Raw genomic sequence first — 24,471 nt, 5'->3', positions numbered from 1 at the left:
CTACAAGCTTCTAAACTTGAAGGCAAGAAGTGTCTTAAAAAATAGAATCACATAGCATATGCTCAGATTAATCAGGATAGAAGTCCTTTTCTTATTTGCTATTGAGGTTCTAAATCTAATGATGAACTTAATACTGATGTTATTGTCCCATCTAAATCTCATCTTTAATGTAATGAGATGTCTACTTGATACTGCACTAGCATAATGGTTGATTTCAGGAGTTTACATGAGTGAGTGGATAGATTCAGAATTAGAGTGTCAACTTGCAGTGTAACGGAATAAGTAGGCTTTAATTTTCCACTTCAGAGTGAATTCATTTATTGCTACATTAAATACTTTTGACCCTATCAGACAGATATGCTTATAGTGATATTTGAGTTAGGGGCTTTCACCGCTGAGCCTTTAAATAGGAATCCCTAGGATTCTCAGACTTCACATAGAAGAATAACAATAACAACCCAGTGCATGGCTTTACATGAAACGAGTTGTGCAGATATCAGAAATATCATATCTGTGTTGAGCAAAGTCTAGCCCCTAAAAATCATTATGCTAAATCACGTAATTGAAGTGCACGGCCAGAAACCACTAAACACAAAAGGACATGGAGACCAGTGAGCAAAAAAGGCTAAGGAGTCATTTTACTCTTTCTTTCTCATACAAAACACAAAAACAGGCTCTTTCAGCCCTAAATATCTAAAATGTTAGGACGAGGCCAACTTAATAAATGATGATACTAGATGTATCAAAATATCAATTTTACAAAGGTACATATTTTAAATATTATGTTAGTTTTAAGAGCCAGAAATGTGTAAATCTAATCATATGCTCTAAATAATGTTTGTAATGATAGATGAGGCATATTTCCATGGATCAGAAAAATAAACAAACTTACAAACTTTTTTAAATACGTGAAATACTCAAAGACATGGTAATAATATTTACTTTGGCTTTGAAATTGTTTTTCTCAAAAAAAAAATTGCTTTCCTCATTGCTCTTCATACTTATTCTTGCATGATGACTTCAAGAACAATAAACAAACAGACTGTATGCCCTCTCCTCATTTCTTCTTTATCTTGTTTTGATGTTCTGATAAAGACAAAGAGAAGACAGAAAAGTTGCATTCATCAGGGCTGAGAATTAACCAGATAAGCACAATGGATGGGAAAAAGAAAAAAAGAAATCTTGATTGTATTTAAGACTGATTAAAGAGGGGTGCTTGGATGGCTCAGCTGGTTAAGTGTACGACTCTAGGTTTTGGCTTAGGTCATGACTTTGCAGTTGTGGCATTGAGCACCACATCAGGCTCTGTACTCAGCATGGCATCTGCTTCAAATTCCCTGTCCCTCTCCCCCTCATTCACTCTATTTATCTCAAATAAATAAAATAATCATAAATAAATAAAATCATCATCATAAAATAAGTAAAATAATCAACTTTCCCTATCTACTACATCTCAATCTTTTTCATGATTTGTATTTTGTTTGCACATTTATTTGTTTACTTAGTTGATTGGTTGGTGGTATGTTGATTTTGCATTATTTTTTTTCTTATTTAAGACTGATCTTGTTCCTGGTGTACGGATTGAACAATATAACGAGAATAGCTCCTCTCTCTTCATTATCACCATGCATTTTCTGGCTCCAAGAGTTGTATTTACTTTTCCATGAGCTATTCCATTATCTTCTATTGTTCTTTACTTTCCTTTTTTACTCCAACTTTATGTAGGACCTGGTTTTCTCTGTTACAAATTCTGTATATGGTCTCCTTATTGAACTTCCTTTTTCAGATATTTCACATTGCTATACTTAAAGGAAACTCTGACCAGGAATATTCACTACTTAAAAGACTTAGCAAAGTATATTTGTCTGGATATTTTAGCTTGGTACCCAAGGCCAGGCTTGAGTTGATTTTTGTTTTTTTGTTTTGTTTTGTTTTGTTTTGTTTTCCCTATGTCTGTACCCCAAACCTTTCCATTTTTTTGTTCACAGTTCTCTTTGTGACCAGAATGTTCCCTACCACTTTTCATTCTCTCTCCTATAAATGACATCATCAATCTTTTGGTCTGACACTAAAATAATACTTTTCATCTTCAGCTTTTTGTCTTATAAAAATCTTTGTCTTGGATCTACTTCTTTATGAGCATATTTGGTCCTGTTAAAACTTGTATCTTGGCTTTTGATTTTATTACTCCCAACTCAGTTATCCTATCAAGTGCCTTTAACTATGCCCTTTCATGATTTGTTATCTTAGCTAATTATACCATTACCTATTATTAATCCTGTTCTCTTGGCACTTGATATATTTAAATTTGTCTTTTTGACAATATAGCCTCTGGAAGGCAAGCATCCTACTTGAGGTTTTGACTTCTTAGTGGGCATCATCCATTTCTACCACTCAAAACCCTGCCACAATTAAAGATACCAATGAAGAATTTTATCTTCCATAAAGCCTGTTCCAATGTCCCTAGTATAGGTATGGTGAACCTTTATGATGTTTTGTAACTCATTTGTGCCACTTACAGTGCCCTGCAAGTGTAATGGTTGATGATATACATCTTATATAAACTACTAAAATATGACAGCACAGAGAGAAGATGCTTATTTTCTTCATATCTTTCATAATTTCAGGTTCAAACACTTGCACATATTTGTTTATTGATATTCGTTAAATAATAACTGTATAAACTTATGAAGTACCTAGTCAAAAGTACATAGGTATGCTTTAACAAAATAACCACAAAAATCTTCATTGATCTCTTTCATAAGATTTACATTTTTTTACAAGTGTAAAAGTAAACATTTTCTGGTAATTAAACTCATTGAGACTCATTGAAGACTACTATAAATGTTTCTGAAGTTTTGTTTTCCTTTGAGCAAAATTGTATCTATAAAGACAGACACATAAATGTTTTTCACTGATTATGTTTTAAAATGAACTTCAACTGTAAAGTTCACTTTAAATATTCAAAGTGAACTTGAATAATAGTAAAAGTTACTTGATGTTTTAAGAATTGCTTCCATTAAAAGTATGAAATCCATAACACAAAAGAAAAGCTAATTTCATCGTAATTAAGTTGCACAACAATCAAATTTGAGGAAAAAAAATCACAGCTTGATGAACCCTCCAAGGTCCTAGTCAACATTTTATAATAGTTAAGAATATGATTTAAAATATATGCAGAATGTTATTTATACAGCTATTTTCAGAAACCTCTTATTTGATCTTCAATAACAAAATAACCTTTCGTGTATCTTTACATTTGAAGTGGTCAATGTAGTAAGTAGCTCCACAAGTAATAGCAGCCACATCCTTGGCTTCCAACAGAGACTCGTTACAAAATTATATTTTAAATTGATTGCCTAGCTTTAAGAAAGGCTACTCCTTGAACTTGCTTTGTACTTATATTTTAGATTTTAAGAAAAGGAACGAACAATATCAGCTTCTAATTTTTTTTTCCCTCTTCTCTTTTCTTCTTCTACCTCACTTGATTGGCAATGTTTGGGCTGTGGCTTATGGATGCAATTTCAATCCACCCAACAAAGAATGGCCAAGGCTAGATTCTCTCAGAGACCTTATTCCTAGAACTCAATAAATTCAAGTTTTTCTACTTGAACTGAATGTCAAGCTCATTTTGCAGTTTGAACTTAATTTCTCTTTCACCATCTTGCTAACAATTTGATAGCATGAATGCAAAGTTTTATACATAGACTCTTCAGTATAATTTTGCTGAAAGCAGAAAAAGGGATTGAGATGTTTAGGTAACTTCTCCCACTTTCTCACATGGTAGATTGAAACTGTCATGGGAAATAGAGGAGCAACTGGCTAAAAAAAATCCCCCTGGTATTCCATCTTCGATCACATTGCCTACCACCTGGGAATTTCTAAACTGAAATAAAGGCAGTAGTCATCTTCATGTGCCATACAATCTTAAGTATATCAGACACCAAGTTATTAAATATAAGTTCCTGCTTTGTCTCACATGAAAGAAATGTAAGATACATGCATTTGCAAGTTTCTTTCTTTTTTTCTTCTAGCCAGAACGAGGTGTTTACTTGAATTTTCTTACAGCAACTTTTATTTTCCTTCATTTAGGAAAAATAAGTTTCATTTCCCTAAGACTAGTTTTATTGTTAGAGCCCAACATGTGTTGTGCTTATGAGGGAAAAGGCACTCCCAGGGGATATAGCCATTTGGGAAAAAGAAGATACTGGAGAGTGCACCTGTTCCAAAGTTTGGAAGACCTTTGCTCCCTGTCTACTTCTGCAAGACACCAGGAGAGTTCTTTTCTAGGAGATGCGCATCATGACACTTACTTTTCTATACCTGATCTTCTTATTCTTTATTATTCTTCTCAAGCATGAGCTGGGAAAGAGGATGAGAGTTAAGAAGGCAAAGTGAGATTCCACTGCCATCAATACCTAAGAAATAATGATCCCATACACATACATATACAGCTGGAAGAATTAGAGGGACTCTTCCTATAGTTTGACTTTACAGAATAAGCACCCCAAATAAAGAGTTTTACTGGAAATGAGGTTTCTATTAAGTTCTAGATCTAAAATAGGCTGTTAGTCTGAGGGAGTTGTGGCAATTCATTTCTAAGACTAATTTACAAATAATTAATTATTGAAGATATCAGAGAATCTTAGAGACATAGAAAACAAAATACTAAATTAATAGTGATTTTTCTGAAAATCTATTAAGGTAAATAAACTCTACCAAGACCTTAGAATACCAGAGAATAAATGTGCAACCATGTCTGGTTTCTTTTTTCACTTTTATTTTTTGTTGTTTTCTGTCACCCTATGAAGAACAGCTGCAAAACGCCATTAGGTGCATAGGAAAAAAAAAAAAAAAAGATGTTTTTATCCCTATAGTTTTGATAGACAGAAACATAAATATTGGGGCACCTGGCTGGCTCAGTGGTTGAGCATCTGCCTTTGGCTCAGGACGTGGTATCGGGGTCCTGGTATCGAGTCCCGCATCAGGCTCCCTGCATGGAGCCTGCTTCTCCCTCTGCCTGTGTCTTGGCCTCTTTCTGTGTGTCTCTCATGAATAAATAAATAAATAAATAATCTTTTTTTTTTTAAAGGATCTAAATATCATTTCATACAAGACAATTTCCAAATTCTAATTATCCGGGCTTTTACAGGGGAAACTGGACTGACCACATTAAGCCCTCTCTATGGAGTTATGTAGTGTTATCTCATGCCTGATGCCATGTCAGTGTCCTGTTACTCCTGATGTAACTCCTGTTTTTAGCCTTATCACATAGAAACTATAGACTGGAACCAGTTTTTAAATGATCTCCTTTGGTTACCTGACCAGCAGGGAAGATTGTTATTCATTTGCAGCAAGAAACTCAATCATTTCTGGGTTCCAATTAGTGAAAGCCTATGGGCCCTTTTATTAAGATGAAACACAAATTGTATCAAGAATTGCTAAACCACTTAATATTTTTATGGTGATATTAAGAAGCTTGAACATTTTAAATACTAATTGGAATATGTGTAGGGTATTTTTAATCGATGTATAAACTCTAACCTCCATTTCATTAAAATTGTGTCTTATGGTGCTAACTTTTTTTTTCCACCTTGAAGATTTACCATACACAGTAGGATCAAGAATCCTGCAGTGTTCAGTGTTGGTTGGGACACACACAACCATTCCTGCAGGTGTTTTTTCATTATTCCCAAAAAAAGAGAATTATTTTTTAGAAAACATTTTTTATATACAGACTATAATTTAAATAGTTCTTTAACTTCATTTCTATATACACACTTTAAAAATATCTATCTAAATTAACTTACACGATTACAGAGTCCTATACTTTAAGAGGAGACTGAAATCTTATGAACACAAGCAGAAAAAAATTATGACAGTTTGGGCTTGGTGGGGTATAATTTTGATTGTATGGAAATGCATAAGTATATACATATGCATATCTGTGTATGTTTCAAAATTCTGATTTATACATTAAGAAAATATTGCCTTTTAATAAAAGACTTCTGTTAAATAGTATTTTAAGGATGAATCTTTTAAAATGCAAGTTATCCTCAATACAACTGTTATTTTAATGTTGGCCTTATGTGGCTTTGTAGAAAGGACACACCTTCTAATAGTATTTCATTTATATGCAGTGAGTCACAGTTTTGCCTCTTCAAAGGATATTAAGAGTGTGCAAGGTACACAGTTATCCAGGCTATCAGTTTTAACATAAGAATTAGTAAATTCCAAGACCATCCAGCTGATGGGGGTGGGCTACATGAAGCAAGTTGAGAAATACTAATGGTTTAGATTTTATTTAATATACTATGAAAATAAGTTATCTATATAATCAGATGATATAAATTAATATATTTTCCAATTCTTTTGGATAACTAGCTTCTTTGTCTCTTTTTTTTTTTCCTATAAAATGTCCTTTCAGAAGTTTCACGGGTACAGTCCTGATTATCTTCTCTGTTCTCCCCAAGTATGTTTTACTACTTAAACTAAAGAATTCTTTTTTTTTTTTTAAGATTTTATTTATTTATTCTTGAGAGACACAGTGAGAGAGGCAGAGATGTAGGCAGAGGGATAAGCAGGCTCCATGCAGGGAGCCTGATGTGGGGGGTCGATCTCGGGACTCCAGGATCACGTCCTGAGCCAAAGGCAGATGCTCAACTGCTGAGCCATCTGGGTGCCCCAAACTAAAGGACTCTTTTTTTTTATTATTTTTTTTAATTTTTATTTATTTATTTATGGTAGTCACAGAGAGAGAGAGAGAGGCAGAGACATAGGCAGAGGGAGAAGCAGGCTCCATGCACCAGGAGCCTGATGTGGGATTCGATCCCGGGTCTCCAGGATCGCGCCCTGGCAAAAGGCAGACGCCAAACCGCTGCGCCACCCAGGGATCCCCTAAAGGATTCTTTCATCACATTGCTGATCTGCTTGTTTTGATACTATTTCTTAAACTTCTTATTCCTTGGCTCACAACTTTTATCAATTCTCCAAAAATTTTTAAAAAATATATTTTTTCTGTCTTAGAAAAGCTGCCATAGTCATAGGCATCATTTATCAAGGTACATGTCCTCATTGTCTTTATAGTACAAAACGGGAGTAAAATATTTCCACCAAATTTAAATGATCAAAGCCATTTCAAAAATAATTTCTAATATAATAAAGTCATGTTTAAATAGAATGTTAGACATATAAGAGGTAGGAAATTATTAATCATGTTAGAAAGCAAGAGGTAATAGACAAAGCCTTAACTGCAGAGTCAGACTAGGGTTTGGAAATATCTCTGCCAACATTCTCACATTCGTTAAATTTAAAAAAAATTGTATCAGAAGTACTCTTAAAAAAAAACAACGTAGTATTCTTGTGAGAAGTGTAGAAATTATTAGTGACATGTCTAGGATAGCTACCATTATCAGCCCATGGAGTAGGTATTATTAACTATTCCTATAACTAATAATTACAAAAGTATGTAAAATATTTGAAGACAGAAATCCCTGGTTCATTTATTCTTTCTTTCCTATAAGCAGGTTTTGAAATGGGAATTCTTTGCAAGAATTTAATCAAAAGAGAACTATCAGTTTTCCTAAGCTCATAAAACATTTTTTTAGATTCCACATGTAAGTATGATCATACAGTTTTTGTCTTTTTCTGTATCACTATTTCACTTAGCTTAATGCCCTCAAGGTCTACCCATGCTGTTTCAGATAGTAGGGTTTCCTTTTTTCAATGGTTGGATAATATTCCATTATATTTGGAATATATTTTCTTTTTCTGTTCATCCATTGATGGATACTTAGGTTCTTTCCATGTCTTGGCTATTATAAACAATGCTGCAGTGAACATGGGATACAGATATCTTTTTGAAATAGTGATTTTATTTCCTTTGAATATTCACCCAAAAGTGGAATTGCTGGATCAACTGGTAGTTCTAGTTTTAATATTCTAAGAAACCTCTATACTATTTTCCATATTGGCTATACCAATTTATATTTCCACCAATGCTGTGCAAATGCTCCCTTTTCTCCACATCTTCTCTAACACTTGTTACTTCTAGACTTTTTGATGATAGGCATTCTAACAGGTATGATGTGATATTACATTACAGTTTTGATTTGCATTTATCTAATGATGAGTGATGTTGAACATTTTTTCATGTAATTGTTAGCTATTTGTATGTCTCCTTTGGGAAAATGTATTCAATTCCACTGACATTTTTTAATTGGGTCATTGTTTTGCTTCTGAGCTGTACAAGTTCCTTATGTATTTTGGATATATACCTGTTTAGCAGATACAAGATTTGAAAATATTTTTCCCTATTCTTTAAATTGCTTTTTCTTTTTGTTAATAATTTCCATTCTGTGCAGAATCTTTTTATTTATTTTTATTTTGTTTTGTTTCTAAGTTTTTATTTAAATTCCAGTTACTTAACGTACAATGTTATATTAGTTTCAGGTGTACAGTATAGTGATTCAACGCTTCCATATAATACACAGTGCCCATCACAGCAAGTACAATCCTTATTCCTCATTTTCTATTTCACCTGTCCCTCCACCCACCTTCCTTTAATAACCATCAATTTATTCTCTACAATTGAATCTGTTTCTTGATTTGCTTCCCTCCCTCCTTTTTGTCCATTTGTTCTTTTGTTTTGTTTCCTAGATTCCACATATAAATGAAATCATGGTATTCATCTTCCTCTGACTGACATTTTTCTTAGCATAAAATATTCCAGATCACTTTGGTAGTATGGATATTTAATATTAAGGTTCCAAACAATGAGCATGTATGTGTTCTCTTTAATTGTTCTCATCAATGTCTTATAGTTTTTATTATACAGATTTTTCACCTACTTTTGTGAAGTAATTGTAAGTGGGACTGTCTTCTTAATTGTTTTCTGATAGTTCATTGTTAATGTATAGAAAAATAATTGATTTTATATATTGATTTTGTATCCTAAAACTTTACTAAATTCATTAGTTTGAACAGTTTTTTTGGTAAAGTCTTTAGGGTTTTCTTAATTTCATGTCATCTACAAATACAGGCAGTTTTACTTCTTCCTTTCCTATTTGGATGCCTTTTATTTTTATTTTATTTAATTGCTCTGACTAATACTTCCAATGTAATGTCAAATAAATGTGTCCAGAGACGGGGGATAGGGTAGTGGGAGAAACGGGTGTAGTCAAAAGGTACAAATCTCCAGTTATAAGACAAATAAGTCCTGGGAATATAATGTACATCATGCTGACTATAATTTTGTTTTTGTTTTTGTTTTTCATGCTGACTATAATTAACAATATTGTATTGTTTATTTGAATGTTGCTGAGAATAGATCTTAAAAGTTCTTATCACAAGAAAAATATAACTATATGAGGTGATGGATGTTAACTAAAGCTATTGTAGGGATCCCTGGGTGGCGCAGCGGTTTGGCGCCTGCCTTTGGCCCAGGGCGCGATCCTGGAGACCCGGGATCGAATCCCACGTCAGGCTCCCGGTGCATGGAGCCTGCTTCTCCCTCTGCCTGTGTCTCTGCCTCTCTCTCTCTCTCTCTCTCTCTCTCTCTCTCTCTCTCTGTGTGACTATCATAAATAAATAAAATAAAAAATAAAAAAAAAAAAATAAAGCTATTGTAATTATTTTTCAATATACACATTCATCATATCATTCATTTATACATTATAGTGTATAGCTGTCAATTGTATCTCAAAACCGGAGACTAAAAGAAAGAACTTAAAGGAAAAATATGTAGGGGGGTGAGAAAAGCAGGAAAGGTAATGGGGAAAAAGCTTCAGGTTTCAGGCAAAACTGTGTCACAACAGTAGCCTCAAGTGCAAAGGTATAATTCCAAGTACTTCTGGAAAAGGTTACTCTAGGAGCCCAATAAAGCAGTCCTCCAGAAATAGCAGGTATGAGCAGGTATGAGCAGTTAGCATCAGGATCAGGGCCACAGGACTGCTATAATTACTCAACAAATTAGTTCCTTAATACACGATTGCTTGGTTAAGCAGAATAGAATTAAATTAAAAAAAAAAAAAGAATAGAATTAAATTGTTTTTGCTATATCTCCAAATCTTCCAAGTGAGAACATGGTGGTTGTTTGGTACCTTATAGAAGTTAGCATATGGATATGCACAAAATGATTGTAAAATATTTATAAATTGCTTGATTTATTTACTTCACATAATATGAAAACTTTCTCATGTTTCCTTTCTGTATGCATATTTAAATCCAATAGGCCAGAACCTGTTTTGTGGACAAAGGATGGTGGAGAATTGCCAGATCCTGACCGAATGGTTGTGAGTGGTAGGGAGCTAAACATTCTTTTCCTGAACAAAACGGATAATGGTACATATCGATGTGAAGCCACAAACACCATTGGCCAAAGCAGCGCAGAGTATGTTCTCATTGTACATGGTGAGTACTTTTTTGACTTTATTATATGTGAAAAAAATGAATGACCTGAAAAACTTTAAGATCACAGTCTTTAGAATAACAAAATTTTAAACAGGTTTTCTTTTTCTTTCAGAAGGACTTTTCATAAAAGATTCACAATTAATGTCTTCCAAGTCAAACTAATAAAATTAAATCACAGCACACTAAAAATAAAAATTATTTTTGTAAAAGGTTTTATTGCAAATAAATGTTTTGTTAGTGACTAGTAAATAATGTTTTCCTTTAAATTTTGCAAATAAATGCTTTTCTTATAAATCACAATCATGAAAGCTATTTTACTTTAAGTTAATTTTGATTGTAATATCATAAAAAATATACTATGTACTCTCTATGGCATGTTGCTGAGATGTAGCAAGGACAGATGTGTATACTATTAATAACTACATTAATTTCTTATGAGCAATTATTTTAAATAGTCACAGACACTTTTTTTTCCCTGCACTAATATCACAATTTGACTAAATGGGGATCCCTGGGTGGCGCAGTGGTTTGGCACCTGCCTTTGGCCCAGGGCGCGATCCTGGAGACCCGGGATCGAATCCCACATCAGGCTCCTGGTGCATGGAGCATGGAGCCTGCTTCTTCCTCTGCCTGTGTCTCTGCGCCTCTCTCTCTCTCTGTGACTATCATAAATAAATAAAAATTAAAAAAAAAAAAAAAAACAATTTGACTAAATATAACAAAATGCCAGAAAGAAATTTCCGTACCCAAGACTGAGACAATCTCTGTTTTTCCAAACCTCGAAAGCCACAATTGTTGTTCGTGAAATAGCTTTAACATGTTGTTAGATAGAGATGAATTTTTCTGAGATTGATAAATAATGCAATAAAAATTAGTCAGGTTTCTTTATTGTAAGACTTCTCAGGGTTTATTAAATATGCCAGGGTATATTGTGAATTTCCAAGAGAAAGAAGCATTAAAGAATGTAAAATCGGGCAGCCCGGGTGGCTCAGTGGTTTAGCGCCGCCTTCAGTCCAGGGTGTGATCCTGGAGACTCCGGATCAAGTCCCATGTTGGGCTTCCTGCGGGGACCCTGCTTCTCCCTCTGCCTGTGTCTCTGCCTCTCTCTCTCCCTCTCTGTGTCTGTCATGAATAAATAAATAAAATCTTTTAAAAAAATGTAAAATCTTCTGCATATTTCACCATGAAAATGTTTTCTAAGACAGTTATTGTGTTTTATGCAATATTACAGAATTCCAAAAGAATGCTATATAAAACATGATGCTGTAATAAATCCAGTGTCTCTTACAAACCATGGAGAGACTATATTTGTTTGATATCTTTCCCATAAATATAATTTAAAAATATTATAAGAAGCATGAATTAGTTCTGTGCCTTTCCAAAAAAGAATTTGGGGGGAGAGAGTAAAGTCTAATTCTTTGTGAAGAAATTTTATTTTAGGGAAAAACAATTAATTCAGTTTGTGTTTTTTTTTCCCCAGGTATTTATTTTATGATGCAGGCTAAAATTGGAGAAAAAGAATATATTAAATCAATATACAATTTACCTATTCTCAAATTACTTTAATGTATGCAGTCTGTCAATTCTTAATATCACTTTGCTATTGAAGGCAAATGAAGGCTTGCATTAAACAGACTGTCCACATATAAAGTCCTTGAACGATATAGCTGAAGATTAATTTCTAGCATCCTATGAATTGTGCGGATTACAACTTTTGGGAAACATCAGCCTAATCCAATTAAACTCATAAATTGGAACTAAATGTGTTAAAGCCCTGTAGACACACCCTGACAGGCTTACCGCTGGAAAGAGTATAACAGCACTAGGTGTGTCAAGGAGATAAGTTAGATCCTTGGAGCGAGACCCAAGAGTAGCTCTGAGTTCATGCTGACCTATATGTGTAGATTGTGCAGCCATTGAAGTGAAGTCTGATTCACTTTGAGCTTTCTAAGTGGTTCTCACTAACAGTTCTTGGGAACCTGAGGGCATGTTGTATAGCATGTCACATTGTGTCGACAGCAATATGACATAAAGAATATAAAGAATTAGAAGGGAAGTGATAGAAAAATAATATACTTAGATGAAAAGTATGCCATTCCTTTTTTTTTTTTTTAATAATTCAAGTGGAGCAAATGCATATGTTTTCCCAGTGTTTGCAAGCTAGCCAACAGCATGATTTTCTAAATAGCCAAGCCACCTTTAGGTATTTGGCAGTTGACATATTTCTAATAAATACTTCCCTAACCACTTTGTAAGAAGTCATTTTTGGCTTTGCTTTTTGAACTACAATTCATCAAAAGCACCCCATAGATTAATGTTATTCATGCTGCTAGATAAATGCTGTGAAGTTCAACAGTAGTTTACCTAGGATTATTGACACAAGTAATGAGAGGTTCGATGAAACAGTGAAACCGTATTACACTGTGTTTTAAAAGGGCTCCAATTGGGTTCATTACAAAATAAAGTTTATTTTTTTTTCCCTCTTCGCACATAGGGTATAATGTTTCATTAGTCACTGGTTGTATAAATATAAAAAGCTACTCTCTTCTGTTAATGGTTTGGTTGTTTCAAAACCCTACTAAATGATGAAATTTGAGTGGCATTTCGATCTATAATGAATGCTGTATGCATTTCGGAATGGAGTGATAAGTGATCATTTGTGAGAACTTTACCCTTTTATCTTTTACACCAAGGTTGATTTTACATTAGCTGTGATAATTTAATATAGCTCTAGCACAGAAAGGCCTTTCATGAGCTGAGGCTGTCTTTGACTCTACCACAGTTGCCTAGGTTCTATTGATTCTTAACTTGATGGAGGTCTGAACACTTTCCTGTGAAATCATCTGCTATCTAGATGCCATCCTAATGATTAGATTTTATTCTTTGGGTGTCAGTGGAAGTACATTATTTAAATGTTATCACATTTAATTGTTAACAGCATTGACATTTTGTGTTGTGGACACTGGAGAGCTTCTCTCCCCCTTCTAATTATACCTTTACAAATTTCAGCCTTAGAACTGCAGATGGTGATTTGAAACTGCCAGTCTAAAATTCACCCTCAGTGAAAGGTTTAAAGAAATTTAGCATACAAGTACTTGTAGGATAAAATAGTAAGCTTATGAAACATTTGTACTGTGTAAGTTTCATTAGAAAAAAGTAGCATTTTTCATTAACAAGCTCAGCAATGGAAAAATTTATCTGTTGAATTGGTAACCTTAGTTATACTATTAATTCATATGAGCAGAATAGTGTTTTGTTTTCTTTTGTTTTTTGCTTCTGTATAAAAATATTGAAGTCATTCTCATGTTTTCATTGCCACCATGCTATTTATTTATTTAGAAGGTCTGATTATTTCCATGTTAGTGGTTTTTAAACATACTACTCCATTGTATTTACTACTTGGAAAACTTAGAACATGAGAAAAATTCATTAATTCACCCAATACGTATTTAGCATTTAACTACTGAATGCAAAAGCACTATAGGAATAAATGTGAATAGAACTCAAGTTGGGAATTTAACATGGAAGATAAGCTTTTAAGTAGTTATAATACCAAAATGAAAGAATTAGAGGAGGATGGACATATAATGGTGTAACCATTTGGAGTCTTTAAGAGTGTGGTCCAAGTGTCTAGAATTAAAATTATCTATCTATCTATCTATCTATCTATCTATCATCTAGTAACACAGCACTTCTGAATTCTTCAAAGACAAATGGTATACATCAGAAATGGAAGTAGGGAGCAAAGTGCCAGGGCCATATGTATGCAATAAGTAAAACTATTATTATTATATTACTAGTAACCTTAAGATACCAAAGGGAATCTCAATCCAATGCTCTGGTAAAAAAATCTTACCCAAGAGTTGCATGCAATTTAGTGCCCAAAATCTTCCCTGAATGGTACCCAGAGGATAAATTAGATTATGTCTATTGAAAAATGAGAAAATTGTAAATTCTTGCTAACTAGGCAACAGAGGATATCTTAACAATTCAACAGTATAGCAAATTAGTTACCTACAGAGTGCAGGATAAAAGTCATAATTACTCTTGGTTCTCTAATATGACACCAAGTTCAGAGGGTTTAGATAAAAATATCTTCTTCCCAAGCAAGGACTTCCCAGTTATGCATCTTCCAGTATAGGGAACATAACAGATACCTTGTTATTGCACAAGGAATGGCTATAGAGAATTACAGATGACCTTAGGCTAATCTTATTTTGGGGATAGAAGCAACTCAAGTTCTACTATTTATTTGTCATCACCTAGTGCAAAATGTTTGTTCTTTGAAAGTGTCAGAAACATATAGCACCCAGGAAATTTTGAGAAAGAATTTGGAGAGTGAGATACACAAATCAGTACATCTCCTCCAAATCTGAAATTTTTTTCTTTCTCTGCACTCCCAATACCTTTTTAGTCCCTTCACACTATACTCATACTAGAGAAATTTGTAACCACTCCTCAAAATACAAATGGAAGAGGAACAGAGCCTATGGAACTCCTTAGTATCATCTGTACCCTCAAAACCCTCCACAGGATTTGGGAAGAGATACAATACAAGCAGAAAAAAATGAGTAGCATATTTCTTCTTGTACCAGTAGCAGTACCATCTATGGGGAAGCCCAGATCATAGGAGAGTATTCCAAGGAATCCAATGAGAGTTTCAGTGGAGAACCCACTCCACTCAGAACCCAACTCAGAGTTGTTCCAGATGCTCAGAGTAAGATGCACTATTCTAGAAGGGTCTGCATGATATTTCCCATCTCTCCTGAAACATATTCTTTCTGTTATCATAATAGCCCTTATATGAAATTTAAAATTATTTTACCACTGTTCTAATATCCTTTACTTCATTATTTTTCTACTTGTGTGAATAAGCTTTTGTAACAATTCATTACTTCTTCATTATTTTAACTTACTATTCCTGTTTTGAATAAAATTACCCACCACATATCCTTCCATATTTTTACTTTTATGTATACATATTTTGCTTTTCTAGCAAATTTTATCTTAATGACCACATAAAAATAAGTAAAGTTCTCCATAACTAGTATTATAATAGCAGAAAGTAAAAAATAATAAAAAGCTTCTTTATGTTTCTGTAATGTCAGTTTACTGACAGTCACTGACTTGATATCTATAAAATATCACTTGACAGTTATAGTTTGTTTGATCATGTGTCCATTGGATTGAATACTGATGAAAAATAAGATGTTGCTTTTTTTGTTTCCAGGATTAGTTTACCTCAGAAATCACACACATACACACACACACACACACACACACGCATACACACTCTATAGGTCCGCACATTTTATTGGTAGTTAATAAGAACCATTCAAAAGTAAGAACTCATAAAGAGTATTTCAGATTTTCAATAGTAAGAAGGAATATTGTGCTAGAAATATCTGTGTGTTTTAGTCTAGTGAAAGGTATCAAGCTATTAAGTATGCCTTTTCAACTTTTAAAAATCAATGCAACTACTATATTCATGTCACTCTGCTTTAAATAATAAATATCAAAAATACTCAGAGACAGTTATAGGCACAGATATTACAGACATCTGCATCAAGCCAAGCATCTACCTTTGTTGCTCATTTAGACATATATCTTTTTCAGAGACATGGAAATACAGATTCACTTTCAACCTTCAGTGCTGATTTTCCCTTTCACTTGATTTGCTTCCTGTGGGAGAGAGGCAAATTGAGTAATGGAGGGTGGACTTCCTTTCACGTTAGCAAACATTTCTAAGTCATCTATCATCTCTTTAAATATTTCACTAGGGTATAGAATATAAATTCAGTTGCTTTAGGGTTATTAGTAATCTTAAATTTAGCAAAATAATTAATGCATGTACACATTAATGGGGTGATAACTATGCAACAGATTAGGAATATCGTAAACTTGTTTTTAAACTTAACTTACCACAGAACTAAGCAACCATGATTATAATACATGTTTCTATACTTACAGGGTATGTTACACATATTCATGTCACGATTATCAATGCTTTGAAAACTATTGAGAACCCTCATCACATTAAAATGGAAAATGCACTCCAATGCTTCATAGTAAATATGCAGCTTACTATTACATTTACCTAACAATGGGACATTTAGAAACAATAAGAGGCTACATGATTTTTTTCCCTCTTAGTTGTAGTGTTAGGCAAGGTGATACAGATCAGTGTGGAACTAAAAGAGTGAATCTTTGAGCTCCTATGGGTGGGTGGGCAGTGAGAAAGAGAAGCCTGGATTATGGACAGATGCATAGCCTAGTAAAAATTAAAAAGGGATTCAGCTAAAATCTGTTCCCTCACACAGAAACAGACCTACCAGTTGGTAAATTAATTCTATGTACTCATAATGAGCATTTTTCCTTTGGAGAAGCTTTCTTTAGAAGCATAGATGGGAAAATACACAGTGTAGGAAGAAAAGGAGAGAAAATACATCCATATGGAGCAACAAACAGTGCACTAATGGAAGAGCCCTATGGTTGCTGCTCTCATCTCTGGTTGAGAGTTTGCAGACAGTAAACTAGTTGGATGATTCTTAAAACAGTACCTTCTTTAATCGCTGAGATAAAACATATCATTTCTGGACATGAATAAAGGAGGGAGAGCTGTGAAGCCTGTGGGAAAGGATACCTCTGACTGGATAAATTGCTGTTGAACTCTGCAGAGAGAAGTGGAATGGGATCAAATAGTGGAGTCAGGAACACTGTTTCGTTATAGAACATTTAAAAAGTCGCATATGCTCAGGCATACTTACTTAGCTCAGAGTTGAGTTTTAATTCCATCTCTTTGTTTTCAGATGAGCATGAATTAGATAAATTAAGGTTTTACCTTTCAGAGTAAAAATTCCAAAGATACCACTCTACCACTTTGAAGTAAATGTTCCTATGTTACCTACATGGACCTCTGGCTCAAATGTCCATGAGGAAAACCCTCATTCCAGACTGAATGGAAGGGAGTCCACCACCCAACAATTTTAGCATTTTAAATATCCATGATCTTTTTTATCAGTTGCAGTGAGGTAAACATAAGAAAAAAGAATCCATGACACTCAGTCTTTCTAGGTTTTTTATGTGGAAATAAGGATAGGTTGTAGCTTTACAAAGATGTGCAAAGCTCTTCTACTCAAGTGTATGAGCATTAATGGGCTCATTCATTAGAGAAAGGAAGCAGTATTCAAGTCCATGGTGCGGGGGGGGAATGTGGGCATTTGTTTGTTTTCTTTCTTTCTTTTTTTTTTTAATGTGGCATTTGTTTTAAAAAATAATGGCACACCCAACTACAAGATACAGATCTTTAGTAACACCTGCTTGGTTGCTTCTTACAATGTAATTTTTACTAACATTGTAACAATACATCCTGTGCTTATTCCAGAATCTAAGAACTATCTTAGACCTCTCTTTACCCTTATATCCAGTTCATCAGCATGTTCTGTTGACACTATTTCCAAGCCATGTTTTTAGTATGTCTGCTTCTCTCCTTTAGTCTCTCTAGCCTAGAGTAGAGAGACATCTGTGTCTGTAATCTCCTTCCCACACAGCTGTAATATATAGATGTTTTAAATACATATTCCTTCATATCTTTCCTCAATTTGAATTTTTCCAAAGGCGTTTCATCACATGTAGGATAAAACCCAAATCCCTTTAGCTAGAGTAGTAAGCCCTGCATACCTACCTGTGTGCCATCTCTTCACTCTCTACCCAATCACTTGTTTCCCTGTTCCTCTTTGCACTCCTCTAAGACATCAAGCTCATTCTCTTTTCAGGAAGTTGCTTCTGTCCAGAATGCTTGAGCAGGAAGTACAAGGAATCCTGTCATATATGCTGGTATTTGCAAGAATGATTTCTTATTATTCAGATTTTTATTAAATGGATCTTCTGAAAGAGGCCATTTCTCTTCTTCTCCAATCTAAAATGGCCTCAATCATGCATCACTTAATTTTAATTATCTGTAGATCTTTTAACAGTATTTGGTATTTTAGTTGTTTATTCGTATATTATATTTTATAAATGTATATATATATACATATGCATTTATGTATATATATTATATGTTATATATAAATGTATCTGTACATGTGAATATATTATATATCTATCCAGTAGATTATGACTTTCTTAAAAGCAGAAATCTTATGAGTCTCATTTATTTCTATATCTCTAGCTCTTAGAATAAGGCCTTCTAAATAGTAAGCAATCAATCAATATTTCTTTAATGATTATAAATTCCTTTGTCTCTTTCTGTATATCTCTATCTTTGTCTCTCCCTCTTTTCAACAGAATAAACTTTAATAAAATAATGTATATGTACATAGATACATATATACATAAACACCCATATCCACATATATTCATATATTTATGTGTGTGTCCATGTGTATACTGCCTTGGCTTCTGAACAAAATTAGGGAAACCAATATTCATTCTTTGGTCACCAAAACCAAGACCTTTGGGTTTCATCTCATATTAGGAAAAAAAGTGAGATAAAGAGATATATTTATTTGGCAATCCATATATAAATGGTGCCTTATATAGTTAAGCAATACACAAAATGAATAACTGTGTATAGAATAATTGCTATCATCAATAGAAATTAGAACACTTCTGTGATTGACTTCACATGTCTGTTTTTTGTTTTGTTTTGTTTTGTTTTGTTTTGTTTGTGAAATTCTGTGACTTTTGCTTACCGAAAATTGGATTTGTTCTTTGGAAGTCTATAACATCAGTTATAAAGATCATTTGTTTCTGGCCAAATATAATTTTTTTTTCCTGAGAATCTCTATCACAATGCTATACTACCTAATATTTTTATTATTTCAGGGAATCTTTCTTATCTACTACACACAAGTGCTAAGTCAAGAACTGAAGATCCCCAAATAAATAAATAAATAAATATTCCTTACTATGCCTAGACTTACTTGGTAAAAATTCAAAAGTGAAGAATTTTTCACTCCTGTCTTTCACCATGATACAACTTCAGAGAAGTCTTCAGGGTCCCTTCATTAACTGTAATAAACTATAATATTCCATGAGACACATTCAGGAGAATATGAAATTCCATAGTTAGTTTTAAATGTCAATAAGTTGGGGCAAGTTATCAGTTTGTATAGCTAAATCCCAAGTCGGAACCAGTTTACTTAATAATCTACTGTAAGGTTAGGAAAGACCTGGCTTTGTGTGAGAACTCTGAACATTAGGGATGTGGGTCAGTATCCGGATTTCTCAATTAGTATTTTTGCCTCCAGAACATGCTTCCCCTTTGTATATTCATATTTGATTTGAGTTTTTCTTTAATGGGTGACAGAACTATTTTTACAAAGAAGACTTTCATCCTCACAGAACTTAAAGTATTTGACCAAATCATCTGATGTACTTTTTGGTAAAGTACTTTTAAGAAAGAACTCACCGTACTGAAATAGGTGGAGCTAAATAATGTAGGATCATCCTCTTGGAAGGATTTTTTCCCACTTTAAATTTTATTTCACTTTTGTGAGTTTGGAATGTGAAGGAATATTTTAAAAGAAAAAAAAATCATACATTTTTTTCAAACAACAGACTGATTTTATTCATAAACTTTCCTTGTAATTATATAGAACTGTTGGTTACTACCTACAGCTTAAAATTGTAGTACTTTTCATTTTTTAGAAGCAGCTTTTTCTTTATTGTTATCGTATAAGAATTCCATTTAGCACGCAAAGCCAGTTGAAGCTATCAGGGGGATGAAAAGGGATTCATTCAAATCTAATTTTTAAAAAGGTTGCTTTTTATGAAGCTGATGAGGTTACCATATGACTCTCGAGGAGGAAGCATGCACAGGCAAGTTGAGGCCTTGTCAACCTGGTGGTTGTCATTTAAGTAAGAGCCTTGGTGCTATTACCCATTCTTATGCTATATTCCAAATAGGCTGGTACATGTAGCTGAACATAATGGGAACAGGTAAATGTCCCTCTCTGCACAGGTAAAAAGGCAAATACAGTACATTTTTCCTCTTACAATTGCTTCCAATGGCAGTGCAATTATCAGGAAGAAGGTTAAGGATGCCCTATTATTTTTAAGGTTAGGAAATGTGAATCATTTCTTTCAAAAGGACACTTCTTGCCTTAATACTTCTAATATATGTTGAGTTTTGACCATTCTGTATCTCCACTAATAATCCTTGGTTTGGATTCACTCTTGATTACCCTTGGACCACCCTGGGGAGTTAGTGACATAAAGCAGAAAGAAAGTAGACATATGGAGTCCAGACTAAATGGTAGCAATTTTTCTCCTTATTGAACACTAGTCCTTAGAGAGAAACAAGCAGCTTGGGCTTCTGGGACTCTTTAGACTTAATTTTGCTTAGAAAATCCATTCTGAATGGGCCAGAATGCCATTTTTAAAAAGAGAAGCTGCCAGAAAACAAAACAGGTTGACAAGTTAGAAATTATTGCACACTGCATTTGTAGAGAACAGAACATACCTTTAACCTGAAAAGCTCGTTATTGGAAAAAAGGTGCTACACCATTCTTCAATTTATTGTATACAGTGCTTGTTGGAACTGATTTCATTTTAACAAGGTTATACAGGATCTCTGTGCTCTAATAAGCTCCAGTAACAAAATGTGGTTACATTTTTTTTAATTCCTTCATTAGGATGTGATTAAAAAGGGCACTTTTCTATTATTTGAATTGGATAATTTGATTTAGAGCTCTAACACTTTTTTAAAAATTGAAAAACCATGGTCAGAACATAAGATTCTTTAGTGTGTTGCATTGTAATTTTTTAAAAAAATAATCGTTTAGACTTGAAGACTCTCAGCAGCAGAAATTTCTGAAAACACCATCTCATACATGATAATTGGAAGGAGGGGGCATTTTTTTTTTGCACAAATTAACCATAACTAAGGCTCAATTACAGATTCATGTTATTAAAAATGATACTATTCTATATCTATTGACATCATTGTTGTTACCACCAGTAGGAGCATTATTTATATAGTACCAGTCAAACTCAAAGCATAGAACAGTCCCTGAAGGAAGCACAGGACTGTATCATGAATTCTGTTCTCTTTGTTATCTTATCATCTTGTTGGCTTGTGGGAAACAAAAACAAAAACAAAATATAAAAAACAAGCAATGCATATTAGTGCCATATAAATGTTATAGCCTCCCCATCTTCAACCACCGATTTCATGAAGAGCTTTGATATATGTTCTGTGTACTGTCTACTATATTATAAATAAGAGAGTAATAGAGTGCATTCATTGATTATGTAAATCAAGGAAATTTTAGTAATCTTACCATAGCATTGCACATGTATTTTATTCTCCACTGGAAGAGAGAGAAAGAGAGACGTGGAGCTAGTGAGCAGCGCATAACTCTGGTTGTGCCCATAGTGGTGTGCCACGAATATAAAGCATTGTTGTAGAAGGATTGGTAAGCAAGTGAGGTAGACAGTACGTAAGCTAAAAAGAAAAAAGTAAAAATGACAGCTATTCAGAGAGAAGGGAAATCAGATGATATTCAGTGGGTCCAGGAAGTCTTCACAGAGCAGATCCAAATCAGACTGAAACTTGGGAGTAGCATTTTACTAGGTACATCTAGAAAGGGACAGAGATTGGAATACTCAGGGATTGAGGCAGAGTAAACTTGTCCCACAGCAAAATGATATTTTAAAAAACAAAGACATGTTGACTTATGACAACTGAGCCTGAAGTGAATTGGGGAGATAGACATATAAATAAAATGGTAACATAATGTATAACAAGCATGTGTAGACATATATGCTGAGTGCCTTGAGAGTGCTTTGAAGGAAGATATTAACTCTGCAGAATTGGGTAATGCCTTACAGATGAGACCGTATTTAACTAAGCTTAAAAGACAAGAAATGTAATAATGTCAGGAAACAGGATGTGGCTCTGAGAACATGGCAACAAAGAGCAGAACAGCAAGCACTGAGTCCAGAATTTTGGGAAAAGACTTGTGTCAGGGGCACACGTCTTCTCATGTGCTAGACTTCGGTTTCTTTACTGATGGTAACCAGGCACTATGAAAAATAAAGAAAAGAACCAGGTTTATATCTGAGGACCTCTAGCCCCTCTGTTCCAATATGGTTCCTCACAACGATGATAGAGGCAGTTTGGAGTTCTTCATGGCAGGATCAAGCAGGTTGATCAGGAGAAACGATGGACTGGTGAATTTGTCATAATGAAGTTTAGCCATGGTCCCTGGACACAGATTTGAGTTTCCTGATTCAACAACATTGTAGTGTGAGCTGAAATTGTGCTTCTGCAAGTGAATAGGTCCTTACAAAAGGAACCCACACCATTTACACTGCATTTATTTGTAACCCAGCATTCGCTCACATGAATGACTCTTGCTGCCTACTTAGACTTTGTCTGCACTAATATGCAACTGTACAATTGACTAAATTTGGGGTTTTGTCTGACATTATTGAAATACTCCTGAATTTTCTTTTTATATGAAAATAGTATATATGTTACAACTGAAATGAGAAGTGTAATTTATTGGAATTCACACCTTATGTGTAGGTAAAACTATAAACAAATATTTTCATGCCTTGGAACTTGACTTTTCTTAGTTCCCTATAAACACTGCTCACCAATTTTCTTTTAAGCAAATCCTTGACTTTGCTATGGTATACAGCTATCTAGACAAATCGGATCATTTTTACTCTGTTCACTTACCAAATACCATTTTTATCCACTACATAGTTTATCAACTACTAATTCCTTAACATCTAAGAAATATATAATAGTTAATTTCTTTTATAAATTGTAAATTCTGAACACTTTATTTGTAGCCACTTTTTTTTCAGGCAAATTCAATATTATTTGATTCAAATAAGATATTCTCCAAGGAAAATAACAATAAAAATTTTGACCTCATCTTTTGCATTGTAGAAATCAGAGATGAAATGCATGTAGTTAATTGATCAACTTATTAGAGAGTTTTCATTTCTGAATTTTAATATTTATAAATTATGCTACAAACCATTAATTTCTCTATTTTTTAAAATTTATAGTTACTTAGTGTCCATGTTAAGACTTCCTTTAATCATATGATGTTAAAATATAAGGCATATATTAAGGTCTAAAATTGGCAAATCATATTCAACAAATTACATATAATATTAGCATGCAGATTATCTTGCTTTAGAAACAGAGTAAATTAATGTCAAATCAAGATTCAGTTGTTTTTATTATGTGTGTGTGCATGGGTATAATTCTTCTGCATGTGGATTAGGGTATTTTATTCTCGAGAAAAATAAATGGATGTGTCTTGGAAGAGGGAAAAAATGACCTGCATTTTCTATCCTGTACTATATTTGATTGAGCACTTTGTATTAACAGTATAATGGTTTTAAAAATGTATAGAATTTAAAAATGTACATTCAAAAATGAGACAAATGATAGGTACTAGTGTTTCCAATGTCATGTTTCCTTGTGAAAATGTAGCACCATTTTCTCTATCAATGTCTAAATAAAAGGCCAAATGATAATGTACCGAACCAGATCTTTTAAACAATTGTGAAATGATGTCAAATGTTGCCACTCGGTCACAGGAGTGAAAACCAGATATGAATGTTTGAACTTAGAAAGGAACCTCAGGTTTTTTTTTTTTTTTTAAATTTCTGCTTTGTCAGGAGTTGCAGTCAGGCAGATAAAATAAATGATCTTGAGAGGGAAGTGTTTGAGAAACCTTTCCATTATACTTATGAAATAAAATATTCTCTTGTATTATAATATACGCATATATGAATATATATTTAAATTTAGAGATGAGGAAGCTCTATCTCAAAGTTCTTTCATCCATTAAGTAGGGATAATCATAGACAATTTATAACTTTGTGGTGATCTTTTATTACTGATCACAATAGGACCTGCTTAGTGAGCCCTCTTGGCCTTTCACCCTTTCTCTGAAAGTCTCAAGTTAGTTGAAAATGAAAAGAGACATGGAGGACATGATTCTCCGGTCAGGCTCACACTACTTTCAAATAGCAGGAAAGGTGGGAAATAATTCATTTTTTTAGCAAGGGAATTTATTTGAAGGA

At 33.7% G+C, this 24,471-nt stretch overlaps 1 protein-coding gene across 4 annotated transcripts in view; it reads left to right on the top strand.

Moving 5' to 3' along the window:
• Positions 1–24,471, top strand: part of CADM2 (cell adhesion molecule 2) — a 1,060,955-nt gene that overhangs the window by 958,429 nt on the left and 78,055 nt on the right. For all 4 annotated transcript variants that reach the window (XM_077878754.1, XM_077878755.1, XM_077878756.1 and 1 more), the window contains one exon: positions 10,232–10,410. In XM_077878754.1, coding sequence (XP_077734880.1) covers positions 10,232–10,410 — 179 coding nt within the window. The remainder of the gene's footprint in view (positions 1–10,231; positions 10,411–24,471) is intronic.

The sequence above is a fragment of the Canis aureus genome, chromosome 30, assembly GCF_053574225.1.
Source record: "Canis aureus isolate CA01 chromosome 30, VMU_Caureus_v.1.0, whole genome shotgun sequence".
NCBI lineage: Eukaryota > Metazoa > Chordata > Mammalia > Carnivora > Canidae > Canis > Canis aureus.
This window is presented reverse-complemented; position numbering and strand designations above follow the sequence as displayed.